Source organism: Microchirus variegatus, assembly GCF_963457635.1.
Source record: "Microchirus variegatus genome assembly, chromosome: 19".
NCBI lineage: Eukaryota > Metazoa > Chordata > Actinopteri > Pleuronectiformes > Soleidae > Microchirus > Microchirus variegatus.
The window spans coordinates 6,512,806-6,540,189 of record NC_139820.1 but is presented as its reverse complement, the minus strand read 5'-3'; the positions used below and the strand labels follow the sequence as shown (position 1 = coordinate 6,540,189).

At 42.6% G+C, this 27,384-nt stretch overlaps 2 protein-coding genes across 2 annotated transcripts; one reads left to right on the top strand and one right to left on the bottom strand.

Moving 5' to 3' along the window:
* Window positions 1–258: 258 nt before the first annotated feature.
* LOC310941316 (A-type potassium channel modulatory protein KCNIP2-like) lies at window positions 259–6,111 on the top strand (the record flags this gene model as incomplete). Its single annotated transcript, XM_083906470.1, has 9 exons — window positions 259–331; window positions 4,044–4,146; window positions 4,235–4,355; window positions 4,552–4,621; window positions 5,364–5,434; window positions 5,523–5,630; window positions 5,711–5,815; window positions 5,912–5,974; window positions 6,064–6,111. The coding sequence occupies 9 exons, from the start codon at window positions 259–261 to the stop codon at window positions 6,109–6,111; spliced, it is 762 nt and encodes a 253-aa protein (XP_083762596.1).
* A 1,780-nt stretch (window positions 6,112–7,891) lies between these two features.
* On the bottom strand, window positions 7,892–27,384 carry jupa (junction plakoglobin a). Its single transcript, XM_083906249.1, has 16 exons — window positions 27,255–27,384; window positions 16,508–16,557; window positions 15,945–16,109; window positions 15,609–15,862; window positions 15,273–15,511; window positions 14,772–14,973; window positions 14,346–14,490; window positions 14,066–14,169; window positions 13,165–13,503; window positions 12,268–12,420; window positions 12,053–12,172; window positions 11,804–11,954; window positions 10,841–10,962; window positions 10,678–10,717; window positions 10,306–10,453; window positions 7,892–9,015 (listed from the first exon to the last, which is right to left on the bottom strand). Exons 2-15 carry the CDS (start codon window positions 16,518–16,520, stop codon window positions 10,308–10,310), a joined length of 2,193 nt encoding a protein of 730 aa, XP_083762375.1. The 5' UTR covers window positions 16,521–16,557; window positions 27,255–27,384; the 3' UTR covers window positions 7,892–9,015; window positions 10,306–10,307.

Sequence of the window (27,384 nt, the reverse complement as noted above, 5' to 3'; positions counted from 1 at the left end):
GGAGACGCGTTCGTCCACGCGCACAGAGAAGACGCGCTTTATTCGCTCGTTTTACTGAGATTTTTTTTTTTTTCCACGCAGACTTTCTGGGGGTGAAGAGACTTCTTGACTGGATCTGCGGGCAGAGATGGATCCGGCGCAGATGTGGTAGATGATCCGCGGTCCTGGCTCCGCACAGCAGCACATACGCGCAGATCCTGCGTCAGAAGAAGCAGAAGAAGCAGAAGCAGAAGCTGGTCTGGTCATAAGTGAGAAAAGATGAAATCCAGGAGTCAGGAGCAAAGTTTGACGGACTCCAGAGAGCTGGACAGATCTCACGATCCACTCACAGGTCAGTGCAAATATCCATGTACTTTTATTTTGAAAGGAAACTGACAGTTATCACCCTGATAGCTGACATCTATTAGATATTTCTCTGACCCTTTAAAAATAGATGATGTGAAATCATCAGTCATGCCTAATGCACTGAGTTGCTGGAATGTGATTGGTTGATTTGCATTAACACGTTGTTGAACAGGTGTACCTAATAAAGTGGCCAATTAGTTTACATCTGTGTGTGTGTGTGTGGGGACACTCATCAGTACAGCTGCAGCTTCATGTGTGTTTGTTGTTAAAAACAAAAGAAAAGAATATAAAAGGTTTGAAGGTGAGTTAGATTTATTATTATTATTCGAGAATGTTTGAATGAGAGTATTTGATTGTTTTAGTAATTTTCTGGTAAGATACTTGTACTTTTACTCAAGTATCCCTTTAAAGTATTTTACACAAGACTGTGAATAACACTTTGACCAGCAGTGGTTGTTGTTGTTGTTGTTGTTGTTGTTTATTTGACTGACACAACAGTTCAGGCTGTAGTTTTTCGAGGCTGTTATTACCACGACATCACAGTGCTGCTTCACTCTGTCATTGTTTGTGTCTCCTGAACGCTCTGTGTTCATGCACCTGTTCACTGTTTGTTTAACCTGCTGCTGAATGGGTTCATTATCACACTGACTACTGTGCAAGCAGCAGCCACCAGCCATTAAATAAACCCTCTGTTTTGTGTCGTGTAGTGTAGCGTACTGTAGTGTAATGTAGTGTAGTGTAGTGTAGCGTAGTGCAGTGTAGTGTAGCGTACTGTAGTGTAGGGTAGTGTTGTGTAGTGTACTGTAGTGTAGTGTAATGCAGTGTAGTGTAGCGTAGTGCAGTGCAGTGTAGTGTAGCGTACTGTAGTGTAGTGTAGTGTAATGCAGTGTAGTGTAGCGTAGTGCAGTGTAGCGTAGTGTTGTGTAGCATACTGGTGCATAGTGTAATGTACTGTAGCCGATTGTAGTGTAGTGTAGCCTAGTGTAGCGCAGTGTAGTGCAGTGTAGTGTAGTGTAGCGTAGTGTAGTGTAAGGTACTGTAGTGTAGCGTACTGTAGCTTAGTGTAGTGTTGTGTAGTGTACTTTAGCGCAGTGTAGAGTACTGTTGCGTAGTGTAATGTACTGTAGCCTATTGTAGTGTAGCGTAGTGCAGTGTAGTGTAGCGTAGCGTAGTGCAGTGTAGCGTACTGTAGTGTAGCGTAGTGTTGTTTTGGTACTATAGTGTAGTGTACTGTTGCGTAGTGTAATGTACTGTAGCCTAGTGTAGGTGCAGTGTAGTGTAGTGTAGGGTACTGTAGCGTTGTGTAGTGTAGTGTACTGTAGGGTGGCTTAGTGCGATGTTGTGTAGTCTACTTTAGCATGGTTTAGTGTAGCGTACTGTAGTGTACTGTACTATAGTGTATCGTAGTGCAGTGTAGCATAGTTCAGCGAAGCATAGTTCAGTGTAGCATAGTGCGGTGTAGCTTAGCTATCTTAGTGCACCCCATCCATTAGTATCCATTCACTGTGTTAGCACTGTGCTGCATTTTGTGTAATATTAAAGGTTCTATTTTTATACATACTGTTATTTTTAGACTTAAAGGACTATTTTTGGTCGTCTCTAAACTTAACCATGAGTGTGTGTGTGTTTGTGTGTGTGTTTGTCCACAGACGTCTCTGTTCTCCTCACGTCTTCACATCTAACTGATGTCTTTCTGTGAACTGTCCTCGTGCTGATAAAAGCAGAGTGATGAGTAAATATAGGGACGTGTGACGTCTGTGTTTTGCACTTGAGCTATGAAGTTTTTTCCTACGATGATACTAACATTAATAACACTATTATGTTATTTAAATCTGCAGCAAGTCATCATTCACACACCAAATAATTTTACTCAATTTGTGTCTTATGTCCTCTTTGTCAGCACAGCCGATCTGATGACAATCTGATGAATTTATGAAATTTGGACAAAAATGGAAGAAAAACGGTCTCATTTTGTGATTTCTGCACATGTATCACTAGTTTATATCACTGCTACAAACGCGACATAAAACAAATCCTAACTTTGACACATGAGAAGGCAAAACCCCACATTTCTAAAAGCCTGAATATGTAACCTATAAACACATACCCCCAGGATGTCCATATAAGGAGTTGTGTATTTTTCCTGAGGCTATTTACTAACGGTTCACTAAGGGTTTTGACTTTTTGCTTTCAAAAGGAGTTCGTTTTAACCCTTTAACACCAAGCGTTTCACAGAGGACACGTTTGAGCGGGTTTGCTTGTTTTTAATTTTTGTAAATGCTTAGTTTAGTTTTGAATAGTTTTAGTGTTAGGTTTTTTTTGTCAAAATAGAAGTTCTTTATCGCGTTATATTCATCTGACGTGTGTCTGTGTTGCCTTTGTGTGCGTTTATGTGTGTGTGTGTTAGTGTGTGAAGCTTTGTTTGCTTTTCCAAGGCTGGTGCAGCTGCCACGGTATACTTCCTCAGTGTCCACTGTCACTTATGACAGTGTGATAAGGACACACACACACACACAAGTAAAAGTACTGGTGTGAAAATGTACTCAGGTCACAAGAGATCAGACTGTGGCTCAATACTGCCCTCTGGTGGCGGGAGGGACACATGAACGTCTGCTGTTGCTGATAATGTGCACATGCAGACCTGTAAACTCTTGTTGTTGTTGTGTTATGTATACACATATATGTGTAAATATGTATGTATGTATGTATATATATGTGTGTGTATGTATGTATGTATGTATGTATGTATATGTATGTATGTATATATATATGTATGTGTATATATATGTGTATATATATGTATGTACATATATGTGTATATATGTATGTACATATATATGTGTATATATGTATGTACATATATATGTGTATATATGTATGTACATATATATGTGTATATATGTATGTACATATATATGTGTATATATGTATGTACATATATATGTGTATATATGTATGTACATATGTGTGTGTATATATGTATGTACATATGTGTGTGTATATATATGTATGTACATATGTGTATGTATGTACGTATATATGTGTATGTATGTATGTACGTATATATGTGTATGTATGTATGTACATATATATGTGTATGTATGTATGTACATATATATGTGTATATATGTATGTATATATATATGTGTATATATGTATGTATATATATGTACATATGTGTGTATATATGTATTTACATATATATGTGTATATATGTATTGACATATATATATGTATATATATGTACATATGTGTATGTATGTACATATGTGTATGTATGTACATATGTGTATGTATGTGTATGTATGTACATATATATATTTACATACATATATATATATATGTATGTATGTATGTATGTATGTATGTACATATATATATGTGTATGTATGTATATATATGTGTATATATATATATATTTCTATTATTTCAGCAGTTATTGGATGAGTTGTCTTAAATTTAGTTGGGTAAACAAGATGTTGTTGTTTTTAAAAATTGTTAATAATAAACCAATTTTCTGAAAGGTGCTTAATCCTGACTAACACCAGCGCTGACGTCTCTGTCTGGACCGAGTTGCGGGAACTAGAAGAAGTGATTCAAAGTCTCTGAGCCAAGTTTGAGCTCGTCTTCCAATCTCTCAGACACGACTTCTACGCCGCGTTTGCTCTAAATCTCCGCTGTGATTGGTTGTTTTCCAGGTAATCCCCCGTGCAAATCCAGTAAAAAGACCATAAAGCAGCGGTTCCTCAAACTGCTCCCCTGCTGTCGCTCCGGCTCCAGCTCTTCAGTTCATCAAAGCAAGTGTCTGCACACACCATCACTCGTGTTCCCCTCATCGTCTCAGGGAGGAGGAGAAACCCTTTTTTTCTTTATTCGTCCATACAGGAAGTATAGCTGACGAAGGTGAAGTGTCCACAGTGTGTCACAGACCTGAGGGACTCCAACGCCTCGTGCAGCAGACCAAATTCAACAAGGAGGAGCTGCAGGTCCTTTACCGAGGATTCAAAAGTGTCAGTCATAAAGCTTTCTGTGCAAAACCATATATACTGTACATGTCAATTATTATTATTATTATTATTATTATTGTTATTATTATTATTAGTTTTCAACCTTTTATGATGAATTGGGTCACACAAATGGTTTGGGGTGTGCACACAGAGAGAGACTTGTGTTCATTTAGAATTTTCTCTAACATGATTTCTGCAGGAGTGTCCCAGTGGTGTGGTGAACGAGGAGACGTTTAAAAGCATCTACTCCCAGTTCTTCCCACAGGGAGGTCAGTCACACATCATTCATCCCTCTGTACCAGGGATGTTTTATGTATATTTTAACAGTAAAAAGTTACATACAAATACACAGTTTTATTTGATCATTATCATTATAAAATGGCAATTCAACAAAATCTAAGCCACACAGGAGTGAAAATTAAAAAAAAAAATCTGCCTGACACTCACATGGATATAATTGGATGTATGGCAGAGGATTAGTGCCACACAGGAAAACAATATTTGACTTTAAATCTCTGAATTCTGACTTTATTCTCTGAATTCTGACTTTATTCCCAGAATTTTGAGTTTATTCTCAGAATTCTGACTAGCTTTAAAGTCAGAATTATGAGATTATAGTCAGAATTCTGAGTTTTAAATACAGAATTCTGGACTTCTCATAACACTCAACCACTAAAGCTAAGTAAATATCTATAATTTCACGTCTTGATGAAGAAATAATGATAATGTTTTACGCATTTTTGTAAAACAGTACTTGAAAATTCACGGATAACAATATTTTAGCATTAAAGATTTAATTTTGGTTAAAGAGCTGCTACATACTGGTGTATGAACCATTACAGAAACATAAAAAAAAAATACTTGACAATGACAATTTCCAATGATTTAAGGCAGCTGTGGCATAAACTCTCTCTGACCTTTGACCCCGGAGGGTAAAAAGAAGCTGTTCCTGTGATGTTTGAAGCACTAAAATATATAAGTGGTCACTATTTTATCTTCTCTTCCTTCCAGACTCAAGTATGTACGCACATTTCCTGTTTGAAGCCTTTGACACTCACAACAATGGAGCGGTCCGCTTTGAGGTGAGAACCACGATGACCCACCAGTGGTAACAACATCCATCTTCCATCTCTTTTTTCATCACGTCGTCATGTCTTTCCCCCGCTGTAGGACTTTGTTCTGGGCCTGTCCATCATCCTCAGAGGCTCCACCACGGACAAACTCAGCTGGGCCTTTAATCTGTACGACCTCAACAAGGACGGCTGCGTCACCAGAGAGGTGCGTTTGTGCGTTTCTCGCTTTTGGGTTTGTTTTCATGTTTTTTCATTCGTCACCTCCTCTTTCCCCGTGTTCTTCAGGAGATGACCGACATCATGCACTCCATCTACGACATGATGGGCAAGCATACTTACCCCAGCATGAAGGACGGCGCTCCCAAGGACCACGTTGAAACCTTCTTTCAGGTAAAAAAAAAAACCCTCAGGAAAAGCGGAAAATCTGTGTATTTTGTGTGACTGATCGGAGTCCTACGTTGAGACGCCTGCGGTTGTGCGTTGCAGAAAATGGACAAGAACGAAGACGGCGTGGTCACCCTCGACGAGTTCCTGGAAACGTGTCAAAAGGTGGTTTGAAATCGAAATCTACTAAATGCGATTGGTATAAACGTGCAGAATAAAGAATAAAACGATTGTTTTGTTTTCCTCTCATGCAGGATGAAAACATCCTTCAGTCCATGCACATGTTTGATTGTGTCATCTAAAGTCTGCTCCTTCAACTGTCCAAACCCCCCCCCCCGAGCCAGAGTGGGCGTCGTCAGACCTTTGACCTGAGGGTATATATAAATATATATAAATATACTGAACCTAAACAAGCAGAGCTCAACATACACACGTTGGACACTTTATTAGGTACACTGCAAACATCTAAAACAGCCACTCACTGCATTTAAGATATGTAGACACACGGCTCGAGAGAAGACCTGCTGGAGTTCAAACTGAGCATCAGAATGTTTGGTTTGTGTCGGTGCCAGGAGGGATGTTCTAACTGTTTCAGAAACTGCTGATCTAAGGTTTACAGAGAAAAGAAAAAATCCATAAAACAGCAGCAGTTTTTTTGGCTGTCAGATCAGAGGGAGAAGCACGTGTTGCCTTCAAGGTCGACAGGAAAACACAACCTGTTTTAACCCTGAAGCAGACGGACTAGAAGAAGACCGCCTCATTGGTCAGTTTATTAGGTACACGTTACGGCTAAAGAAGTGAATAATAACCGCACTGCATGTATGATAGAGGTGAGACAGACGCACGTGGAACAAGATCATGTTCATTAGGTTGTAAAGTTATCACACACACTTTCTACTCTGGCTGTTTATATGTATTCTACAGTCGATTTTTAGCAACCGTCACGTTCTCCAATCTCCTCAGTGGTCACCTGTCATATTTATTATATTACCTATGTATGTATGTATGTATGTATGTATATGCATGTATGTATATATGTGTGTATATGTATATATATTTATACCTATATATATATATATATATATATATATATATATACATACATATATATATATATATACATACATACACATATATATACATATCTATGTACATATACTGTGTCTGCATGATGTAGCCATACTTAAGGTGTGACTGTATTTTCTACACTGACATTGTGACAATAACGACAGAGTTGAATAAAACCTCACAGGTGCTATGCAAAAGAGGATAATTAGTAAGTTATTCATGTGTGTGTACACTTGTATTTATATCTTTGTGAGGTCCAACCAAACTTAAAAATAAAGTCACCACAATTTTAAAGGCCTTTTTTTAAGGGTTAGAATTTAGTTTAGGGTAAGTGTTAACACTACCGCAGGTGCACCCTTGGTAAATTGCCCTGGGAATAATACACAACTCCTTATATGGACGTCCTGGGGGTGTGTGTTTATAGGTCACATATTCAAAAAATGCATTTTTTGTGTCTTATGGGTTGTTGAGCCAAAGTTATGATTGCTTTTATGTCACACATTTAAAAAGAGTAGTGATAATTGTGCAGAAGTCACAAAATGGGATAGTTTTTCTTTCACTTTTGTTCATAAAAACGAACTTTGAACTGTGCCGTATTTCCAAATGACACAAATTCAAATACGAGTACTTTTTGCTTATTGGTGAAAATGGGAAAAATACAATCTTTTTCATCAGGTTGCCTATAGGTTGTGCTTAAAAAAAAGGATATAAGACACTCTGTATTGCACATTCTTACAGCCTCTTAAAATAGTAATGGGAAAAAAAGCGCCTTAAATGCTCTGTGTTCTAAGGGTTAAGTATAAAAGTGAATTCGCTGCAGTGCCATTTACTCGTGGCCTAAACGACTCTGATCTTCCAAATAAAGTTACACTTGTCAATTTATTGTCATCTGTCATTATGTTCCAGACCATAACGCAGCACAGCACCAGTGTGAAGACTACCAAGGCCAAGAGACCAAGCTAATTAAGGTGAAAACTCAGTAAACATACTGTAGACGCCATCATATGTTTAATATATCCTTTATTTTTATTAAACAAAATTTCAGTAAAAACTCTCATTAAGTAGAAAGACAAATTTCCCTGTCAGTAGTTTCCTCTAGCTGTAGGGCCGTCCCCGACACGACATTATCCTAAGCGTCGACTAACGTTTATTAGTCGGCCTGTTAAAACAAACAAATACGTAAAAATCGCATCAACACCCACGCCGTTGTTCTGCAAATGATCATCGTCACACACGACACTCGTCTCTAGAAGGTTTTCTGTTTCTAAATCTAATCTTTTTGTTAATATACTGGGTCCGTTTGCCCAGTGAATAACTTATAAAAGACGAGAAACAAATTCATTAAAAAAATAAAACCACAAACGACCCTCGTTTACGTCCACGTGTCGGCCCATGACGATACGAGCGCGGGGGTCAGGGGTCAGGGGTCAGGGGTCAGGGGTCAGCCCTTCACTGCTCTCTCTCCACACTTTCCTCTTTTGTTCAAACGAGTCCGTGAGAAGCAGCTTTTCACCGACTCTCCGGGGTCACGGCGGGGGGGGATGGGGAGAAAGAGTCGACAGAGTATAGTGTCAAACCTACATCGTGGTCAGCAGTGTCTGTTACAACGTCATTAAAGAAGGAAAGAAAGAGAAGGAAGGAAAGACAGAGCGGTGAGCAGGGGGCGCTGTGCACGTCGAGCCACCTCCTGGCAGTGTTTTCAACTATCATTGTCTTTTTTTTGTTTTTTTTGTTTCTTTTTCCTTAAAAAAACAAACCGGGAAGCTACAAGATTATCGTCACAAAATAAAATCTCTTTGGCATAGAATACCCACCCAGAAGCACACACGCACGCACGCACACGCACACGCACGCACACTCTCACACATTACTCACGTGCCACACACTCGTAGAAGGTTTTCCTAACAGGAACCTACAAGCGTCGCCATTGTCATTATTATAATAAACCAGAAAAATTAGGCTAGAGAACAAAGTGGAGTTGAGCCCTGTTAAGATTATGAGTCCGGTACTCGGAGATAATTGCATATATTACATCAGGCTGAGAGCAGAGGCAATAATCTCTACTGATGCCTATATTCTCGTCTTCTTTGTCCTATTATGTCCCACTCCTCGTCCACTCCTCCTTTTTGTCTCGCCATCTGTAAGAAGAGGGAGAAGAAAGAGACACGATGAGAACATAAAACTCGTAGTACCTAATATTTAATATACTTCCTCACTTTTTAACTGTCGAGTATGGTAGTGGACAAATATAGTTGCACCTTTGCCATGTGCATTACGGTAGACACAGAAGTAACCGGACGCCATGCACCTAAGAGAATCATAGGAGTGTGTGTTTGTGTGTGTGTGTGAACGCTGCACATGTCGTTGCCTGTTCTGGTGGCTCGTTAAATTCAAACAAAAATGTGTGTAAAGCCTCCTCGATCCCTTCACAACGGCAGAGACGGGAAAGCAGATGAAAGAAAACGGTCCCTTACCGTGAAAATAAATACTGATTTGAGTGCAGGGCACGAGGTTAACGCACGTTAGCGCGTAACATCATGTTTACGTGCCGCGACACCGGAGTCCAGGCACCGTTTACCAGTTAGCTCCGTTAGCTGCATTAGCTCATTTAGCGCCATTAGCGCGCCTATAGTGGAACTGGAGCGGTCTGTTCATTAAACGAAAAGAGCAGCGCTAGAAATAACCAGCGTACCTGTGTACTGCCTATGTGTGCCTCTGTTTTTAAAATGTAGCTTTACTTTAGAGACTCATTTTGACAATCCGAAGTCTTTTTCCCGCGCATTAACACTGACGCCGTTAACCGCCGTTATCGCGTAACTGATTTAGAAACATTTTGACTAATGTAAGTAAAAAAGAAAAGAAAACTCTTGTTGTTTTTAATCCGTGTATCATTCGTCATTTAAAAATACTTAATAACTACACCTTAATATATATATAAATGAATATATATATATATATATATATGTGTGTGTGTGTGTGTATATATATATATATATGTGTGTGTGTGTATATATATATATATATTTTTATAAAGTTGCACTTTGTAGACGGCCCCTGCGCTCCAGTCTCACTGATGACTGCACGCAGAGTCCGACGTAGTTTCTCTTTTTGATTGAAAACAAGGTTGTAGCTTGTCGTCTACGTGGCCAAGTTTGCGAAGTATCGTTTCAATGTTATTGACCGCCAAAGTTTGAATATGTGAATATCTTTCCAACAGTTTTATTTTATAGTTTTATGCCGTTAAATCGGGAAGAAAAAGAGTCATCCGTTTTTTTTTTATTATTTTATTTTGAAAATCAAATTAAAAATTTCGTGGGTTAGGGTTCTCCATTTCACACGGATTGTTTTAACGTAAGATCAGAACCAAATATTTGTACTTTCAAGGCCTTTGATTCATAACAGATGCTTGTACATGAGCAGGCACTGACCTTTAATATTGGTATTGTTGTCTGTCATAGGCCATGCTGCCAGAGTAATCCTCCTGCATCATGTTTGCATCCATGCCCATGCCATCCATGCCCATTTCACCCGTGTATCCCCCTCCGATCGGGAAGCCCTGTAAGCCACCGTCCATCTCTGCAACACAAACACAACACTGGGATCATGTAGAGAGGTGCTAAAAGAGACCAGTGAAAATCTATGCATGCTCGGGCAGTGGTGTAGTTTGAGTAACACATGCAGCAGCAGCAGCAGCAGCAGCGCTAAGTGGCCTTTAGAGCAATTGCAGTCGCTCCCTGTGCAAGAGTGACCTCGTGCTGAGGAATGTGCCGTGTGTGCACATTTCAGCCATAGTTACTCACCATCTTGATAGTGAGCATCCATGGGGATGCTGTTGTGGGCCTGCAGATGGGTCAAAAGAACACAGGTCAGTCTCTGTCTACATATAAAGCTTATTTATAGTCCTTAGGTCTAAACGTACAATTTCTAATTGCTTTAATTACATGGAAACTAGTAACTACTCACCAACTCCCAGGCGGGGGGGTCGTGTTTGAACAGAGAGTGCGTGAGCTCCACGGACACTCGCTTCTTGTAGTCGGTGTTCTTGTCCTCCGAGATGCGGAAGAGCACGGCGGCGGCGTAAGTCGCTGAGGAGAAAGGAGTTCATGTCAATAAATGTCAGATGAGTCCAAATAGAGTCATTCTGACAACAGGAAGTATTTATTAAGTAAGTAAGTAGTGCTCAATATGATGATGTAAGCCTTTGTCACAGCGGATATTTTGACATAAAGCAAGTTTTTATACTAATTAAACTGTTTTCATGGTTGGTTTCATATTTATGGAGCAGGATTGAGAGTCTTTTAAATCTCGGCAAGAAACAGAAAGGGAGAAGAAGTATTTCAAATAAGTAAGCGCTTAATTTAAGTCGTAGAATATGTAGATAACTGTGTCAACGTTAGCGCACAACGCGTTTCCATGACGACTGACCGGAAAAAGACGCGTCATGTTTACGTGACTCCAGATTGTTAAAATTAGTCTCTAAAGTCAGGCTAAACTTTAAAAACAGAGGTAAGCAGGTATGCTGCTTATTTGTTAGCGCTCTTTTTGTTTAATAAACAGACCGCTCCAGTTCGACTGTAGGCGTGCTAATGACGCTAAACAAGCTAATGTCGCTAACGTAGCTAACTGGTAAACGGTGCCTGGATTCATAAACGTGAAGAGCGTCTTTTTCCAGTCAGTCGTCATGGAACAATGTGCATTAACCTAGCGCCCAGCACTAACTTTTTCCATTTACAACAAATATGTAACACTAATTATGCAAAAAATCATCATTAAGCCTTTGACATAATGTCATTCTGAAGCACTGTGGAGTAAGAGTACACTAACGCAAGGACCTGCACTTACAGTAAGTACAGCACGTGAGTCATCTATGACTAAATGCTGCATTACAGTAAGCGAATCACAGCGCAATATGCCGCGGCGTCCTACCGATGCCCTCGTTGTTGGAATGCAGCAGCTCCATCAGGGGAGCGGACGCTCCTTCGCTGTCGATGGCCTCGGCCGACGGTTTGTCCAGCGCCAGCTCGCACAGGACGCCCGCCGCCACGCGCTTCACGTTGTCCACTGGAGAGTAGAGCAGCTGGAGAGAGGGGGGGAAAAAAAGAGGATTTAAAAATAATTTTAAAAAATTGCCACATACATGACTGCTAATTGGTTAAAAACAACAAAGTGTCTCACCTGCACAAACAGAGGAATGGTCTGCATGTTGGCAATGTCCGCTCTGCTGCTGGGATCTCTGGCCAGGATGTGCAGTGCTCCTGTGCAGCCCTCCACAATCTCCTCCATCCTCACTCCATCCTGACCACAAACAAGCAAACAGATAACGTTAATCAAAGAGAACAATTATGAGTATCTTTTGATACTAGACATCGTCGTCGTCCCCCTCTACGTACCTGGTATGTCTGCTGGGCAGATGAGCCGTGTTTCTGGGCATCCTGGTGGGCTTTGGACAGCAGGGTGATGAGGCGCGGGATTGCTCCGGCGTCCCTGAGAGGAGCCTGGTTCTCTGGGCACAGGGCCAGGTTACGGATCAGGCCGACCGCCGCCTTCAGGAAGGGAGGAGAGGCAAAGATTCAGATCGGGACGCTGCTGGTTACTGGTCAGTAAACAACTTTACCAAAGACTGCCATCGTTTTTGGATAATTAATCTTTTTTGAAAGTATGTTTTGTTTTAGGTATTGAGGGCAATAGTATCTGGAAGAGTGGAAGTCGGCTAAGTGTTCTATTCTTGGCTGCACAGTGCAACACAGAGTTCTACACAAACTTCCAGCCTCAGAGGATTTACGTGTCCAGTTGATACATTTTATATATGACGGCAATGTGCCGGCTAGAGTCGGCAAATGATGGCTTTTCCAAATACTAACTGCTGTTAGCTGTCGGAGCCTCAGTGACGCTGACGTAGTTTCCTGTGTCTCATTTGCATTTAAAGAGACAGACACTCACAAGCGAGCGTTCTGAAGGTTAAGGTATTTTGACCAAAGCATGTCACAGACATGTTCATTAGGACACCAGGGAACTAGTTTAACTTGGAGAAATAGGGTGTAATATGACGACTTTAAGAATCCTGTTTTGACATCTTTATCGGCTAGAAACTTAAGTCCATAGAACAAATTTGCATTCGGGTCACAGCAGCTGCTCTACAACTAGAACCGTTTTCCCCTCTGTCCATTGCTGGCAGCCATTTTATCAATGAGAACAAGCGTCAGGCACATTTATTTGATAATGGGTCAAATCCTGATCTCTCTAGTTTGTCTCCACAGTTTGAACTCCACCCCTCCCTCTCTACCCACCTTGATGACAGGCCAGTAGTAGGGCTGGTTGAGCAGCTTGACGATGGCGGGGATGCCGTAGTGATTCCTCACGCCGTTCTGGGCCACCTCGGCCTGCTGGTGGCGCGAGGTCAGGTGGCGCAGGGCGCAGACGGCGGGCTCTACCACGTCCTCCTTCTCGCCGGCGCGCAGTATGGCGTGGATCAGCGCCTCGACGCCGTTGCTCTGGGTGACCAGGGTTTTGTTGTGGGAGTTGTTGCACGTGAGGTTGGACAGGATGCCGGTGGCACAGGTGAGCATGTTGAGGTCATCTGAGCTGAGCAGGCCGACGAGCACCTGCAGCAGACTGTCCATTCCCTCCTGGGAACAAGATGTTGGTAAGTTCTTTGGGTAACAATGTCATGATATTGACATAGAAATATCCAGATAATAGCTTTTTAAAAACATTTAAATTAAATGACATTACCATTAAAATTCAACCACCCTGTATGTTTACGCAAGATATTACTGATAATACACTACCGTTCAAAAGTTTGGGGTCACCTATACTATTTTTTGCGTTAAAAATCACTCTTTTATTCATCAAAAGAGTTGCATAATGAATAGAAAATATAGTCAAGACGGTTTTCTAATCATCCAATAGCCTTCTAACGTGATTAGCAAACACAATGTACCATTAGAACACTGGAAATGGGCCTCTATACACTATACATATTCCATTAAAAACCAGACATTTGCAGCTAGAATAGTCGTTTACCACATTAACAATGTATAGAGTGTATTTCTGATTCATTTAATGTTATATTCATTGAAAAATTGGAAAAAGAACATTACTAAGCGACCCCAAACTTTTGAACGGTAGTGTAAATAAAGTGTTACTGTTCTTTGTGTGAAAGGACGAGGAGTAATTGGGGACACAAACCTGCTTGGTTGCAGCGTCAGACAGGTTCCTGAGGGTCCACAGGCAGTTCTGCATCAGACGCTGGCTGGAGCCGGAGAGGTGTTTGCCCAGAGCCTGCATCCCACCTGCGCAGCAGAGAGGAACGCGGCCCTCAGCAACATCTCATAAATTCGCGCTGTCATGCAACAATGTGGTTGACAAAACACCCCCCGGGCCTTAGCTCAGGTAAGAAAAGCGGACACACCTGTATGACAGCCCTGTGCACACAGGTGTGTGCTGACACAGACAACGTATTACTTACCAGCCTCGACAATGGCAGGCTTGTTGCTGGGACACACAGAGAGGACTTTGAGCACACGGCTTGTGGTCCACAGCAGTTTCTCATAGCTGTAGTTTCTCATGATGTGAACGAGACCCTCGGGACCCCCGTTGGCGAGGATGATCAGCTGTGAGGCAGAGCGGGGAACAGCGTGAATGCGTCTTCAAAACAAAGGTTTAACTTCCCCCACTCGCCACCAGGTGCTGTCCAGGCAGATTAACACCAGTCACTCATCAACTCACATCATAAAACCACACCCATTCCCTCTCTGTTCCACCACCTGAACCATTCTGTTCTCACGCCACACCCAAGACCAAAAACAACCCACACAAACTTCAACAGTCATCTATTTGAGTTCCCGTAATTACGAAAAATGAACGAGCACAAGAAACACACACACACACACACCTTGCTCTCCTGGTTGCCGTAGGACAGCAGCTGCAGACAGTCTGTGGTGATGGCCAGGAACTTGGGGTTGCTCTTCTTCAGCAGCGGAACCATTCTCTGCAGGCCGTCGGCCAGGCGCACGGCCATCTTGGCTCCCTCCTGGTGCAGCAGCAGGTTGTGGAGTGTGGTGATGGCGTAGAAGAGCACAGACTCTATGGGAGAACTAAAAAGAGGGGAAACTGGTGTGTTAAAAGAGTGCCACAAAATCAACTGCAAATCATATTTAGGGCTAATAATGTTGCGTCCTCGATAGCTGCAGCCCTAATTGTGACTTCTGACATCTCCCAGAATGTCCAGAAAGTACCCATTCAAGAATGTGCCCATGATAAACTGACAATAGATGGAAGAATAATGTGTTCTTGAAGAGAAAAAGTGGGATTTACACACATTTCTATCAAGGGTTAGAACTGAAACTGTGGTAAAACACAATTGACAAACAACGACGTTATGCAGCAGCCGCACCTGAGCATGCGGACTAGAGCGGGGATGCCTCCGGACTTGAAGATGGAGAGCAGACCCTCCCTCTGGTGGGACAGGTTGTGGAGGATGCTGGCCGTGGCCCGCGCGGTCTCCATGTCGCTCGTGTTCTGCATGGCGCGCACCACTGCCGCCACCATCTGAGGGGACTGCATTAGCGCGCGGCGAGACGCCTCTTTGCGCGTGAGCTGGTTGACGATCATTGCCGCCTTGCTAACCACCACCTGAGTGAGAGATGAGAGATCACGCATGTTGTTGAGTAAAAGGATACTACTTTGTTTTCTGTCTTGGTTGGATTATTAGGTGGATGTACTGTATCACCTGGTCTTCATCGTTGAGCAGTTTGGTGAGCTCGGGGACGGCGCGCGTGGCCAGCTCAGCGTCGTCCTGATAGTTGATCAGATGGATGATGGCGGTCTTGAGCAGCTGGGAAGGCTCGGCCAGGCGCTGGACATTAGTCATCTGGCTCGGGTCCGTCTGAGTGGACAAGATGGTCGTGCCTTCTTCCAGCGTCTCTGGGAACATGGCGGCGCGCACTCGCTGGGCTCTGGTCAAAGCATACTGGCCGTCCAACTCTAATGAAGAAGTGACACGGGGGCCACAGATTACGTATAAGTATTGACAAAAGCTTGAATATGTTTGTTTAAAAAGTCTTACCAGGCGGCCCACCGCTGACGGTGGTGGTCATGGTGTAGTGCTTGGTGGTGGTGTAATCGCCGTCGTCGTCCCTGACTGTATTGGCTCCAGACTGGATACCCGAGTCTAAACCATACATGGTCTCCTGCCACTCTGCCACCTTCACCATGCCATCAGCCTCACCCACTAACAAGCGCAGACAGAAAATGTGGCACGTTAAGAGTTGTTGAACCACAGAAAACACGTTTAAGGATGAGCCACGTGAAGTATCACTTCAGTTTTCAAACTTCAGTTATAGTTTCAGGAAGTGACCCCAGTGTAAATACGTCAACACAATACTTGGAAGTTGGAAAGGTCACGATCGAAACAGTTTAACAGTTTCCTCTAATGTGGCTGTCGAGGACTGACCTTAACAAAAGTGGAACCAGGACACAGAACAGCACAAATACACTCTGCGTTATTAAAGGCAGAAAATCCACTCAGAAGAACCCACTGTGCATCCCCACATCCTTTACTTTCAGTTATGCTGCTAACAAACAGACAGACAAAAGGTAATATGGAAAAATAAAACAGTAGTAGCTTACTTTGCATCGCCATCTTTGCCTCCTGTTCTCACAACAACGATGGAGCAAACCTAAAAAAACACAAACAAAAACAATTTAGGTCAGGATTTCGATGCTAAATTTCAATGCTAAAATTCATTAACTGTAACATTTGTCTTGCAGCAAGGTCTCAGTTTTCTCATTTTTGACGTAGCCTGCACCGCCTGACCTTAAAATGACAACACAGCAGTAGCAGCGGAGGTAGCTGTGGTAGCAGCAGCTCACGAGGAGGAAAGGCAAAGTGAGAGGAGAGACAGCCTCAAGTCAGGAATGCTAGTCAGTCCAGGTTGACCTTTCACCCCAGGCCTCCACCCATACTGCCGTGGGAGCAGCAGCAGCAGTGTGCTGCTGACTCATGGCAATAAGAAACTTGCCTGTCAGGTTTTGACGTAAAAGTTTGCGAGCACACATTCATGAAAAAAGACTGGAAGTCGACTTAAATATTTGCGTTCATAGTTGCAAACACCGAGGCCCTCCTTAAATAGATTTGTCGCGAGCCGACAACATTCTGAAGCATCTAACCCTGAAGTTGTGCAACCACCACTGTCATACCTGTCGGTGCAAGTTTGTTCACTACCTCCAACGGCATCTCGTTCTCCAAGTAAAACTGTTCACGGCACGCCATTTCCTCTGTGCACATGGATCCTTCTTCTATGTTGAAAACCTAAAGCCACCTTAAAGCGAATTATCCTCACGTAAAATTGTTTTGTTATAGCTGAACTCTGTGTGTGCAGCATGTGACCGATATTACAATGCATGCACTGTGTTTGTTACTACGGAAGAGGATTAGGGCCACACAGGAAAATTGAGTTCTGACTTTAAACTCAGAATTTCTGACTTTGAACCTCAGAATTCCGACTATAAAATTTGGAATTCTGACTTCAAACTCAGAATTCAAACTTTAAAGTCTGACTAAAGTCAGAATTCTGACTTTAAACTCAGATATTTTTTTCCTGTGGCCCTAATCCTCTTCCATATGTTAAAAATGTTCTCAGATGTTCGACTACAACTTTTGCACAACTCGTTACCAGGGTGCATTGTGTGCCGTTTTGTGTGTGTGTGTGTGTGTGTGTGTGACTCGTCAGAGGGCGTTCACTGGTTGCAGATACACTGGAATTGCGTACACACACACAGCAACAAACACAAGGCTTCAAATGACTAATAACAGAAACATATTTTTGATCCTTGTGCTATTTTTTTTCCCTGTGACAGCTGGTAATAAATTAGTGTGAATTTTTTATTTTTTTACTACTAGCAAAACAAGTTGGGGCTTAAATCCAGGATGTCAACGCTTCTCTGTTGGCACAACATCGTCGACAAACCCTTAAATTACTATCTTCACCTGTGCTCACATTAACTTCCCAGAACAAGTTTGTGAGTGTGACTCAGTGTGAGGAGTGTTTTAATCACAGAGTTGATCGGTCCGTTTTTTGGAGGGAAGGCAATTTGTGAAAGATGAACTGCTTTGTCTCTCTCGGTCGTTCATGATGTATTTTATAAAAAAAGCAACCCTCCCCATTTTTCTTTTTGCCCTCTGGCTTTGCAGAAGGATGTGTCGTTTTGTGTTTCACTCCCTCAGCTCTGCCCAGCCCACTTTCTCTCCCTCAGGCATTTAGTGTGTGTGTGTGTACACATCAGTGTAGCTCCAGCAGGGCTCCCTTCCCTTATAATCTGTATAAATTAGAGACTGACAACAATGTGTGTGCACTACATATTCCACATTAGTCTGTGTATCCATAGTTTCTTGAGACTTGTATGTCACATTTTCTGAGTTGTGTACTTATATATATATATAGATATATATATCTATATATATAGATATATATATCTATATATATCTATATATATATATATATAGATATATATATAGATATATATATATATATATAGATATAGATATATATATATATATATCTATCTATATCTATATATATATAGATATAGATATATATATATAGATATATATCTATATCTATATATATATAGATATAGATATATATATATATATGTTCTCTACACACAGTGTGCTTCCAACTGAACCTGCCGTTCTTCTAATCTACCCTTTTCTTGCTTTTACCTGCAGCAGCAGCAGCTCAGTGAGTTTCAGTCTGGCACGAGAATCCTGCAGGACCAGGCCTTTGGAGGACTGTCTGTGCTTGCAGGTACATGTTGTCGTACAGATAATGCACTGACTCACCGGGCCACAGAAACTATGCTCGCTCACATGCAACCAAACAATGCCACTGGCTCGAGCACCTTTCTAAATTAAGGTGTGGCCCCTTTTTCTTTTCTAAACACAACTGTGAGGTATTGAAAGTGACAACCAGCACGGCAAACGTTTATAAGAAGAAAGAGTAAAAAGCCAAAACTCACCCCAGATCTTTTTTTTAAATTCTGTCTTCAAGCAGCTGAGCTAAAACATTTCTTGATGCACTTGTAAGATCAAAAACGGGGCTAACTCCGCTCTACGGCACACAAAGTCCACTCAGAAATTGGCTGTTGTCTGTAAATCAGGGACACTGTTCGAGTAGTCTTTGTTTTCCCCGGGGCGAGGCAGTGGATTCAGCCAACTGTTGCAATACTGCAACACACCCCACATATCGCCTAGGTAACCGAAACTCGGCTAAGGCACCGTACTGTGTTTTTTTATCTGCTGATCATCTGATGTCTGAAGCTATGTTCACTTGTTTACTCTTGGGGTTTCCTAATAATTTCCTTCCCCACAACCCCCCTCACACACACAGTATTTAGGGTCCATGCAGAAAAAAGGGTAATTCATGATAAAGATAACACTGCACACTGACGGTTTTGTGTTTTATGGCGACAGTAAAACAGAGTATTGAGGCTGAACTCCCCGTCTCCCTGATCCCTCCTGCTTTGTTCAGTTCTGACCAATCGCCGCCGCCGCTCCGTGTTGTGTACTTCTCTCACTAGGACTTTGCTCCCTTACAGTTAATGAGTGATGCATCCTTTCACTCTCACTGTACCTTGCTCCATCACGGCCATTACCGCCACCCTTTCTTCATCCGCCCACGCACAAAAAAAACACTAGTGCCATAGAAGCAACACCATTTCCCTGGAAGACGCATATCTCAGATTCATTGCCTCCCACTATCTTGTTAAGCAACAGCCTCTGTGGATGACTAGAAAAAAAAAAAAGGATCGCTGCTCAGTAAAAACAGGAATGCATGTCAGTGAAAGCTGCCAGTGTGTGTGTGTGTGTGTGCGAGTTGCATCAGAAAAGCAGAGATAAATCCTGTTCAGCGCCTGATGCTGAAACACCAGTGTGACATTCCACACGGACATAATATATTCAATCTGTCCCGGGTCTGATCGTAAAACGCCGTGCCTCGGTTTTTAAGCCTTTCAACATTAAACTCTTCTAAAAGTAACCTGGCTGACGCACTCGTGGTGACAATGGATGAGTAACACGCTTCTCAGTCATGAACACAGATTGACTATCACCCCCCTCCCTCCTCCTCCTCCTCCTGTTCACAGGCATGTTAGACAGGGAGTGTCTCCCCAGCAGCAGTGACAGGCTCTCAATAAGGGCGTGGCAGCAGATTGTGTGGTTGTAAGAGTTGAACTGGGTGAGGCCGAAAACACCTAATGGCTTAAGGGACTCAACAGTAAATCTGAAATGTTATTCCCTGAAGGACATCTTCCCAATAATTAACAAGTATGCAGTCTTTAGTTTTAAGTATTGTTATAGAATCAGATTTGGACCTAGTTGGCCTAAGCTCCTTCTTTGTATAACAGCAGGAATGAATCAGGTCAGGGAAGAGGCCCCGGGGGGCTGCAGATAAACCTGTATTCCAGAGTGGCCCCCGAACGTACGTTGCCGTGTTTGGAGCGATCCGTTCTTTCACCACATGCCTGGCGTGTAAACAAACACATTTCCAGCTTTTTTTGCCGTTAGTCCCACATTAAACCGCCGCCTAAGACAATTTTGGTAACGAGATTAAAGAAATAGTTTTTATCTTCTAGATTATTTTCGTCGTCTCTGCCAAGCGCTCGCTCTCACGTCCGTATGGTATCTATTAAGCGACAGGCAGCAGCCAGTTGTCTCATCTTGGAAACCTTGTAAATCGACAATTTTGTCAAGAAATCAAATGAGGAGGACGTTCCTTTTGATGAATTCTTATTATTATTATTATCTTAGTTGTTAGATGGAACAAGGGCCTCTCTGCAAGGAGTTTGCATCTTCTCCCCGTGTGTGCGTGGGCTTTCTCAGAATTCTCCGGCTTCCTCCCACAGCCCAAACCATGCAGATTTGGCGATCAGGTGAATTGGTCACTCTAAATTGACCGTAGGTGTGAGAGTTAATGGTTGTTTGTCTCTATATGTGGCTCTGCGATGGACTGGCGAACTGTCCAGGGTGTACCCCACCTAGCACCCACCGCGACCCTCTGGTGGAGGATAAAACGGTAGATAATGGATGGATGGCCGGTTGCCAGAGTGGTGGAGATCCGTTGCGGAGATGTGACCTCGCCTGGCGACCTGTCACTATCTAACAGGCTTGCTCGTCGTGTCATGTTTAGGTTGACGTGCAAATAAAAGCAGATTACCACACATCTGTAAAAAGCTCCCAGCACCATCTGCCCAGACATACTGGATTTGCACGTCAGGCCCACACACATTCACACACACCCTGTCGCTTGCAACTCATCCTCCTCTTACTGTAAACTATTTCCCAGATGAGTTTAACTCAACACCCTGCTGCACTCGCACAGTAAATGACCAGCGCAGATGAGAGCTGCCTTACATTGCATTTAGAATCCCTTAAGTGTTGGGATTCAGCCGTCGCGCTGGGATATAGCTCCACACCCCCACTGACCTTTCTGGTCCGCAAACCTCATGTCCCTTACCCCCCCCTTCTGCTTGTCCTACAATAGCTGTTATAGCAATGTAATGGAGGCAGTAGCAGCGGCTAACTGGGTAGTCGTTTGTTATAAATCAATAAGGGAGGATGTGAAGTGGTGCACAGCTAATGGATTTATTGTGGTGGGTGACAGGAAGTGGCGGTCAACATTATCCGACTGCCGTGCGGTCAGAGAGGGGAAGTTTACCAGGGGAATCCGTGCTTTCACAATGACTCCCGACATGCTAGGTGACAGACTTTGTGCGGACTGGGGACAAGATAGAAGCAAGAAGAAGAAGAAGAAGAATCTCTCCCGAGAAAAATAGGGAGCATTTGTCAATTTACTGTAACAGGCAGTTGATAAACTCCAGACCACAGCAACACGGCCAAGCCAAACGCCCACAGAGAAAGAACAGGCAACGAGATAATGCTGGCGTGCACGAACTCAGTTTGTCTTAATGAGGCAGATGCAGCACAGCAAGCTCCCCTTTCCTTATCTCGTCTGGAAAATATTCCCGACGACACGATCGTCCACCGCGAATGAATAAACTAAAGAGCAGAATGGATAATGGCCCGCTTGATTTACTGCGAGTTGAACTAGGCCAGTGGATGGATGCAAGCGCAGTGGCTGTAAACTGGTGCATCGCCGTTTTGCTCCCCGTGGGAGGCTTGCTGTGAATCAAAAGGAAATGCGAGCCGTCTCGGTGGAGGCGGCCCGAGTAAGGAGCGCGGTATCGGGTTACACAAAGCTGATAAAGAAGTGGAGAGGAGTGGACGCCATATAGCAATAAAAGTACACAACAACAAAGTTCACATCGTGCGTGAGATATTGCGGGAGGAACAAGACGTACGTCCAAAGACTTACTTCCACACCTGAACAATGGATTACTAAGCGTGTTTAGACTTTTCCTATAATGTCATTCTGAATTATCCAATCCTCACTTTGTGTCTTAGACATAACGAGTGCTTTTAGGGCTGTGATTTTAGTCTCTGGGCCTACAGTAATTAGGATGTTGTTTAGGAGATTGTAGGAAGGAAGAGGATGAACCAAAGTCTGTGATACGGACAGCAACAGAGAGCTTCTGTGTTACTTTGTTTGGGGGTAGAGAGGAAAAAGAGTAGCCACATTGTCTCACTGACTGTCAGAGTGAAAAGAAAACTGGGTCTCAAGTGTCCCCCCACACTGGATGCCACCAAAAAAACCAACTGAAGCACATCAATATGGCTCTGCATGTTCACTGGCCAAATTTGGCGACCAACACTGCATCTAAAGCTCCATTTAAAGGCCTGAACAGGAGTTTCTCTCTCTCTTTTTTCTTTTTTTAACTCTCTTTCTTTGAGCTTCTACTGCTACGCATCGGTGTGTGGCTGAACACTGAGCTGATGTGACAGATGATAAATATTTCAGGGGGATTAGAAGCATGAGGGAGCAGGAGGAGGGTGTTTTTGGAGAGCAGGGCAAAATGTACCCTGAAGAATAAAAAATGAACTTAAGTTTTGTACTTACAGCATACAAATAATACTAAAAAGTGAATAATACAAACAAAAAAAATTGAGGTGTAAAGCGACAGTCATGTTGCTTTTGTAAAATTAAAAATGTATATGGGAACCAACATAACTGCCACGACCTAGTTCCCACTTGTACTGCCATTATTTTGAGTATATTTAAACTAGACATTTCCAAGACATATGTTTGATAAATTAATCATAATTTTATGCATTATATTTAAAACATATGCTCTTGAGGCTAAAAAAAAATGTACGATATGGAAACACAAAAAAAAGGTTCTCCCACAAACTTTTCTGGGTCCTCCTGACCCAGTCTCTGGTCTAAAACACCCCTGCAGTATGTGCACTATTTTGCCAAGTAGTCAATGGTCCAGTTGTTGTGTAAGTCTCTGAAGCCCTCACAGCAAGAAACCAAAACAAAGAAAACAAACCAGTTATGGTATTTTTCACTCAAACGGTGACAAAATCCTAAATGAACTTCTCTGAGAGAAGTCGAAGTCGCGTTTTGTAGAGCTTTCCCACTGATTTACACGCAGTTTCAGCCACACCCTAACTGTCCTCACTTTCCCCAATCTCTCATATATGTGTAATTAAGGGACAGAGGAGGAGGAGGAGGAGGAGGAAAACAGACACCACAGGACTCATCAGAGTCGCTGTGTGGAGAACTACAGCTCAGCCAAATCATCCAACTGTGAAAATATTCTCTTTTGACTCAGCGCTGGAACGCACTTCCATGCCAGCACTGCTCGAATACATTGAGGGTGATGAAAAAGTTATCCGTGGTAATGTATTCATGAGGAAAACAGTCACATTCAGCTTCTTTTTTTTTTCTTTCTTCCCAGCAGGCCGTTAAAGACTGATGCGATACGAGCTGACTTGAAATGACCAACCTGGCAGACTTTCATGCAGCTTTTAAAAGTGCAAAGGAAGCAGACGCAAAAGAGAGGGGACATTTTCTCGCCCTCGTTGGATGCAACCGGGAGAACTGATGAAAGTAAATAATTAATTTCCCCGACTGTCACGGGCTGTGTTCGGCTGGGCAATGCCAGCTCCACTTGCTCAGCACTTTAGCACAGTGCTCTGCTGGAGGCCTCTGGCTTTATGGCTCGTCAGTGACAGCAGCAGGAACCCTGTGAATGACTGGGTGTTTATTTAATTACCAGATTAATCTTTAACAAAAGAGACCCGAATGGTGGATTAAATTAACACCTTCAGGGGATATCTTGTGTTTAGTTTGCTTGAGTAACACTTCGGTAACACAACAACTCAGGTAATCGCCAGATATTTTGATAGTTAGGTTGGGTTATTTTCATGAAATCTTGGTTTCAAATAGGCATAAATAAAAAAAATGTTTTTGAAACATAAAAAGAAAGCTCTTAGGCTTCAGATTAGATGAGATTATTCTATAATGAAAACTATCTCCTTTTAAATAAAATATTAACGAATAACAACTGGTCAAAGGAGATAAGGAGTCCAATACAAGCGTCTGAGAAGCAGCAGGGTTGAAATCGGCTTTGCCTTGACCACCAGTGATGTCTGGTGAAGATTTCCTCCTAAGCCACAGGAAGTTCCTCTGACTCCAGTGGACATTTGGATGCTGTAACACCACCGTCACTCCAACCTCAACCGCAAAGACCCCACGCCGCTCCAATACAGGACACTTTATCTCTGTGCGTCCCCGTTCTCCATGGGAACACCAAAACACTGGAGAACGGTCGGCGATACGCAAACTCAGAGTAGGTCACACAACAACATGTGTGCCGAGTGGCTGTAACCGAGCCGCTGGAAAGTACTCAGCCATGCACCACTGGACAGAGACAGAGACGAGGTAAAGAAAACAAAAATCTCCCAGCGACACAAAGAGGTTACGGTATATGAAATACACTAATCCCCCTTTGGAAAGTGTAGTCCTATTTATAAACTGAAGGATCTCCTGGACTCTTGCTCTGCTAATGTAGGACAGTATCAGGGAATTAAGCAGGAGGACGGGGGGGAGATTATCACCGTGCTGCCACAGCTGTAGACGCAAAATCTACAGTAAGTCACCCCCATCCCCTCCGTCGCCCCACCACTCATTCACCCTCTTCCCCCTGAGGCCAGATGGGAGCAGCTTTCCACCCAGCCAGGGTGCTGTCTGCTGATGCATGATGTGGTGACAGGGGTCAATCTCAGTGAAGCCTGTCTGGCACAAAGTATTGGCACCCGATCGTGTTCAACCTGACACACATTCACCGAGCTCAGCTGGACGCTTGCTGGTCAACACAAACCTTGTTTGGTGATTCTGGGTGCTTTAATTTCAACAAAAGGAGCTCCCAAAACCACAAGTGTGTTATTTCGGAGCAGATATATTATGCTTGCGCTCAGTTTGCGCGTTAATCCATTGAATTATGCACCTGACAAACATTGCACTGATGCATGAAGAGCGAGCGATTATGTCCCTGTTGTTTATGTGTAAACAGTGGGCGACGGCGAGTGCACGTCTGTTTTGAAAATCTGTTCTGAAAATCCTTCACCTCTCAGAAGCAGGTGTAATCCAGGTACACGTTTGATTGCAGATGCAGAAAAAGTTGTGGAGAAAATGGCAGTAGACGTCGAAACGGATGGATAAAAAAGGAGGCCCGGGTGTCTTTCAAACTTCAAATGGAGGTAATAAAGGCAGATGCTGTTTTGAATTTGTCTTATCCTGACCACTTGAAGCTATTTCCTGACCCGACAGGCTCCCAAAGAGTACCCACGCTTCCGATTGCACTTATCACAAACAGCAAAATACAGTCACAGAAGACATGCCAAATCTGGCGCAGTTGCTACTTAAGCTATCCTCGCAAACGTCAGCACGTCTGCCCCCTAGTGTTAAATGAGGGATTTTTGTTATTCATAAGTCAAAGTTGACTCTAATTACACATATTAAAGTTAGTGGTGAAGGACACAGTAAACAACATCATTAAAATAAACCCTCAAAAAAAAAAAAACCCCACAAAATTCCATCTGGTTGCTGATCTCGGTGCATTCACTCGTGAAATCAAGTGAAAGCTATGTTGTTCCCTCGTGTTGACTCTCCTGTGAGAGCCAGAGTTTTTGCTCAGGTAATGACATCACGGAATGTTCAACAACACCTGGAAACATCACTGCTGGGCTGGCGTGAGCGATGGCAAACCCCAGACAAAATTTGCGGGCTGTGATTCATCGTTCACTTTCATCCATTACAGATGTGCATGAAAGTGATTGATGACTGCTGCTGAATTTTAGAAATCAAATGCAAATTATATAATTGTATACAAAAATAATTGGACAATGAATTAAATAGCAACCAGGCTCTGCTAATTATTTAAAAGTAGTCCTCTATTTTATATTATATTATTAATTTTGTGGCACATTCGTGTTAATACATATGGCACTAAATCATTTTCCTAATAGTTAACAATTAGTTTTCTACTTACGCGCTACGTGCTTGGTCCTGCCAGTTTACAAAAAGTAGCTAGCTAGATAGCTAGACAGATAGTAGAGATCTATTGTTTGGATTCACTGATGTTGAACTAAAGGGTAATTGCTAATTGTATTCGATGTATTAATTTATCTCTTATATTAACCAAATTTGATATTCACAAGTTCAAGTTTTCAGGGAAAAAAACAAATTTTTTACAATATCTCTTCAATTTGTATAACTTTTGTACACTATAAGATTTGTTTAAATGTTCCCCTTGCTCCATTTATTATTAATTAATAATTAAAAGACTATTTATTTGTGTGAACGCTTTTATTTTGTTATTCTGTACTCACATACTCGCATTTCTTTTTTAAAAAACAACAACTTTGAAGTCTCTAATCGCGAGAGATCTGTAATCTCGCGAGATGTTAACGATCTCGACCCAAACTGACGCGAACAGCCCCCTTTCGCTCTTCACCTGCTTCCCTCGCACGCGCGCACTCAAAGGCGTACACGCGCGCGCCAACTTAATCGACACTCAATCGACCCTGTGGACAAGTGTGACGTCAGAGAAAATGATCGATACCAGGGGCCCCGCGTCGCCACGACGTGTCAGGGAGAGATTTTCGCCAGTTCCAGGTGTTTAAAAACGGACTAATTTGTCAAAAGAAACTTCTCGACGCAGCAGCGGCCAGTGGGAGGCATGCGGAAATGAAATCCAAACACACGTAACGACTGGAGTGACACCTCAGTGTGTCAAATATGAACATTTAAACACACAAAGAAGTAGCCACGTAACACAAAACGCGGATATAAACTACGTTAGACGCAGTGACGACGGACAGAGAGAAAAACAACACTGACACAAAGACACTTGGAGGCGTTTAAAGACACTCGGAGAAAGTACAAACAAACAAATACACAATGAATCTTACCTGTCGAAAAGCACAAAAGGTTTTAAAAAAATATCCCTGCGTAATGTTGTGTTTTTTTCCCCTTTCAGGACGAGGAGGTTTTCAGCGTCTCTCTCTCTCTCAACTCCAGTCCGCTGCTGCTCCTGCTGTT

Coding starts and splice junctions, on each gene's coding strand:
- jupa (XM_083906249.1), bottom strand. Junction 15,863..15,944: donor CGTCAGCGGTGGGCCGCCTG/GTAAGACTTTTT, acceptor CTTCTTCATTAG/AGTTGGACGGCCAGTATGCT. Junction 14,974..15,272: donor GCTCTAGTCCGCATGCTCAG/GTGCGGCTGCTG, acceptor CCCTCTTTTTAG/TTCTCCCATAGAGTCTGTGC.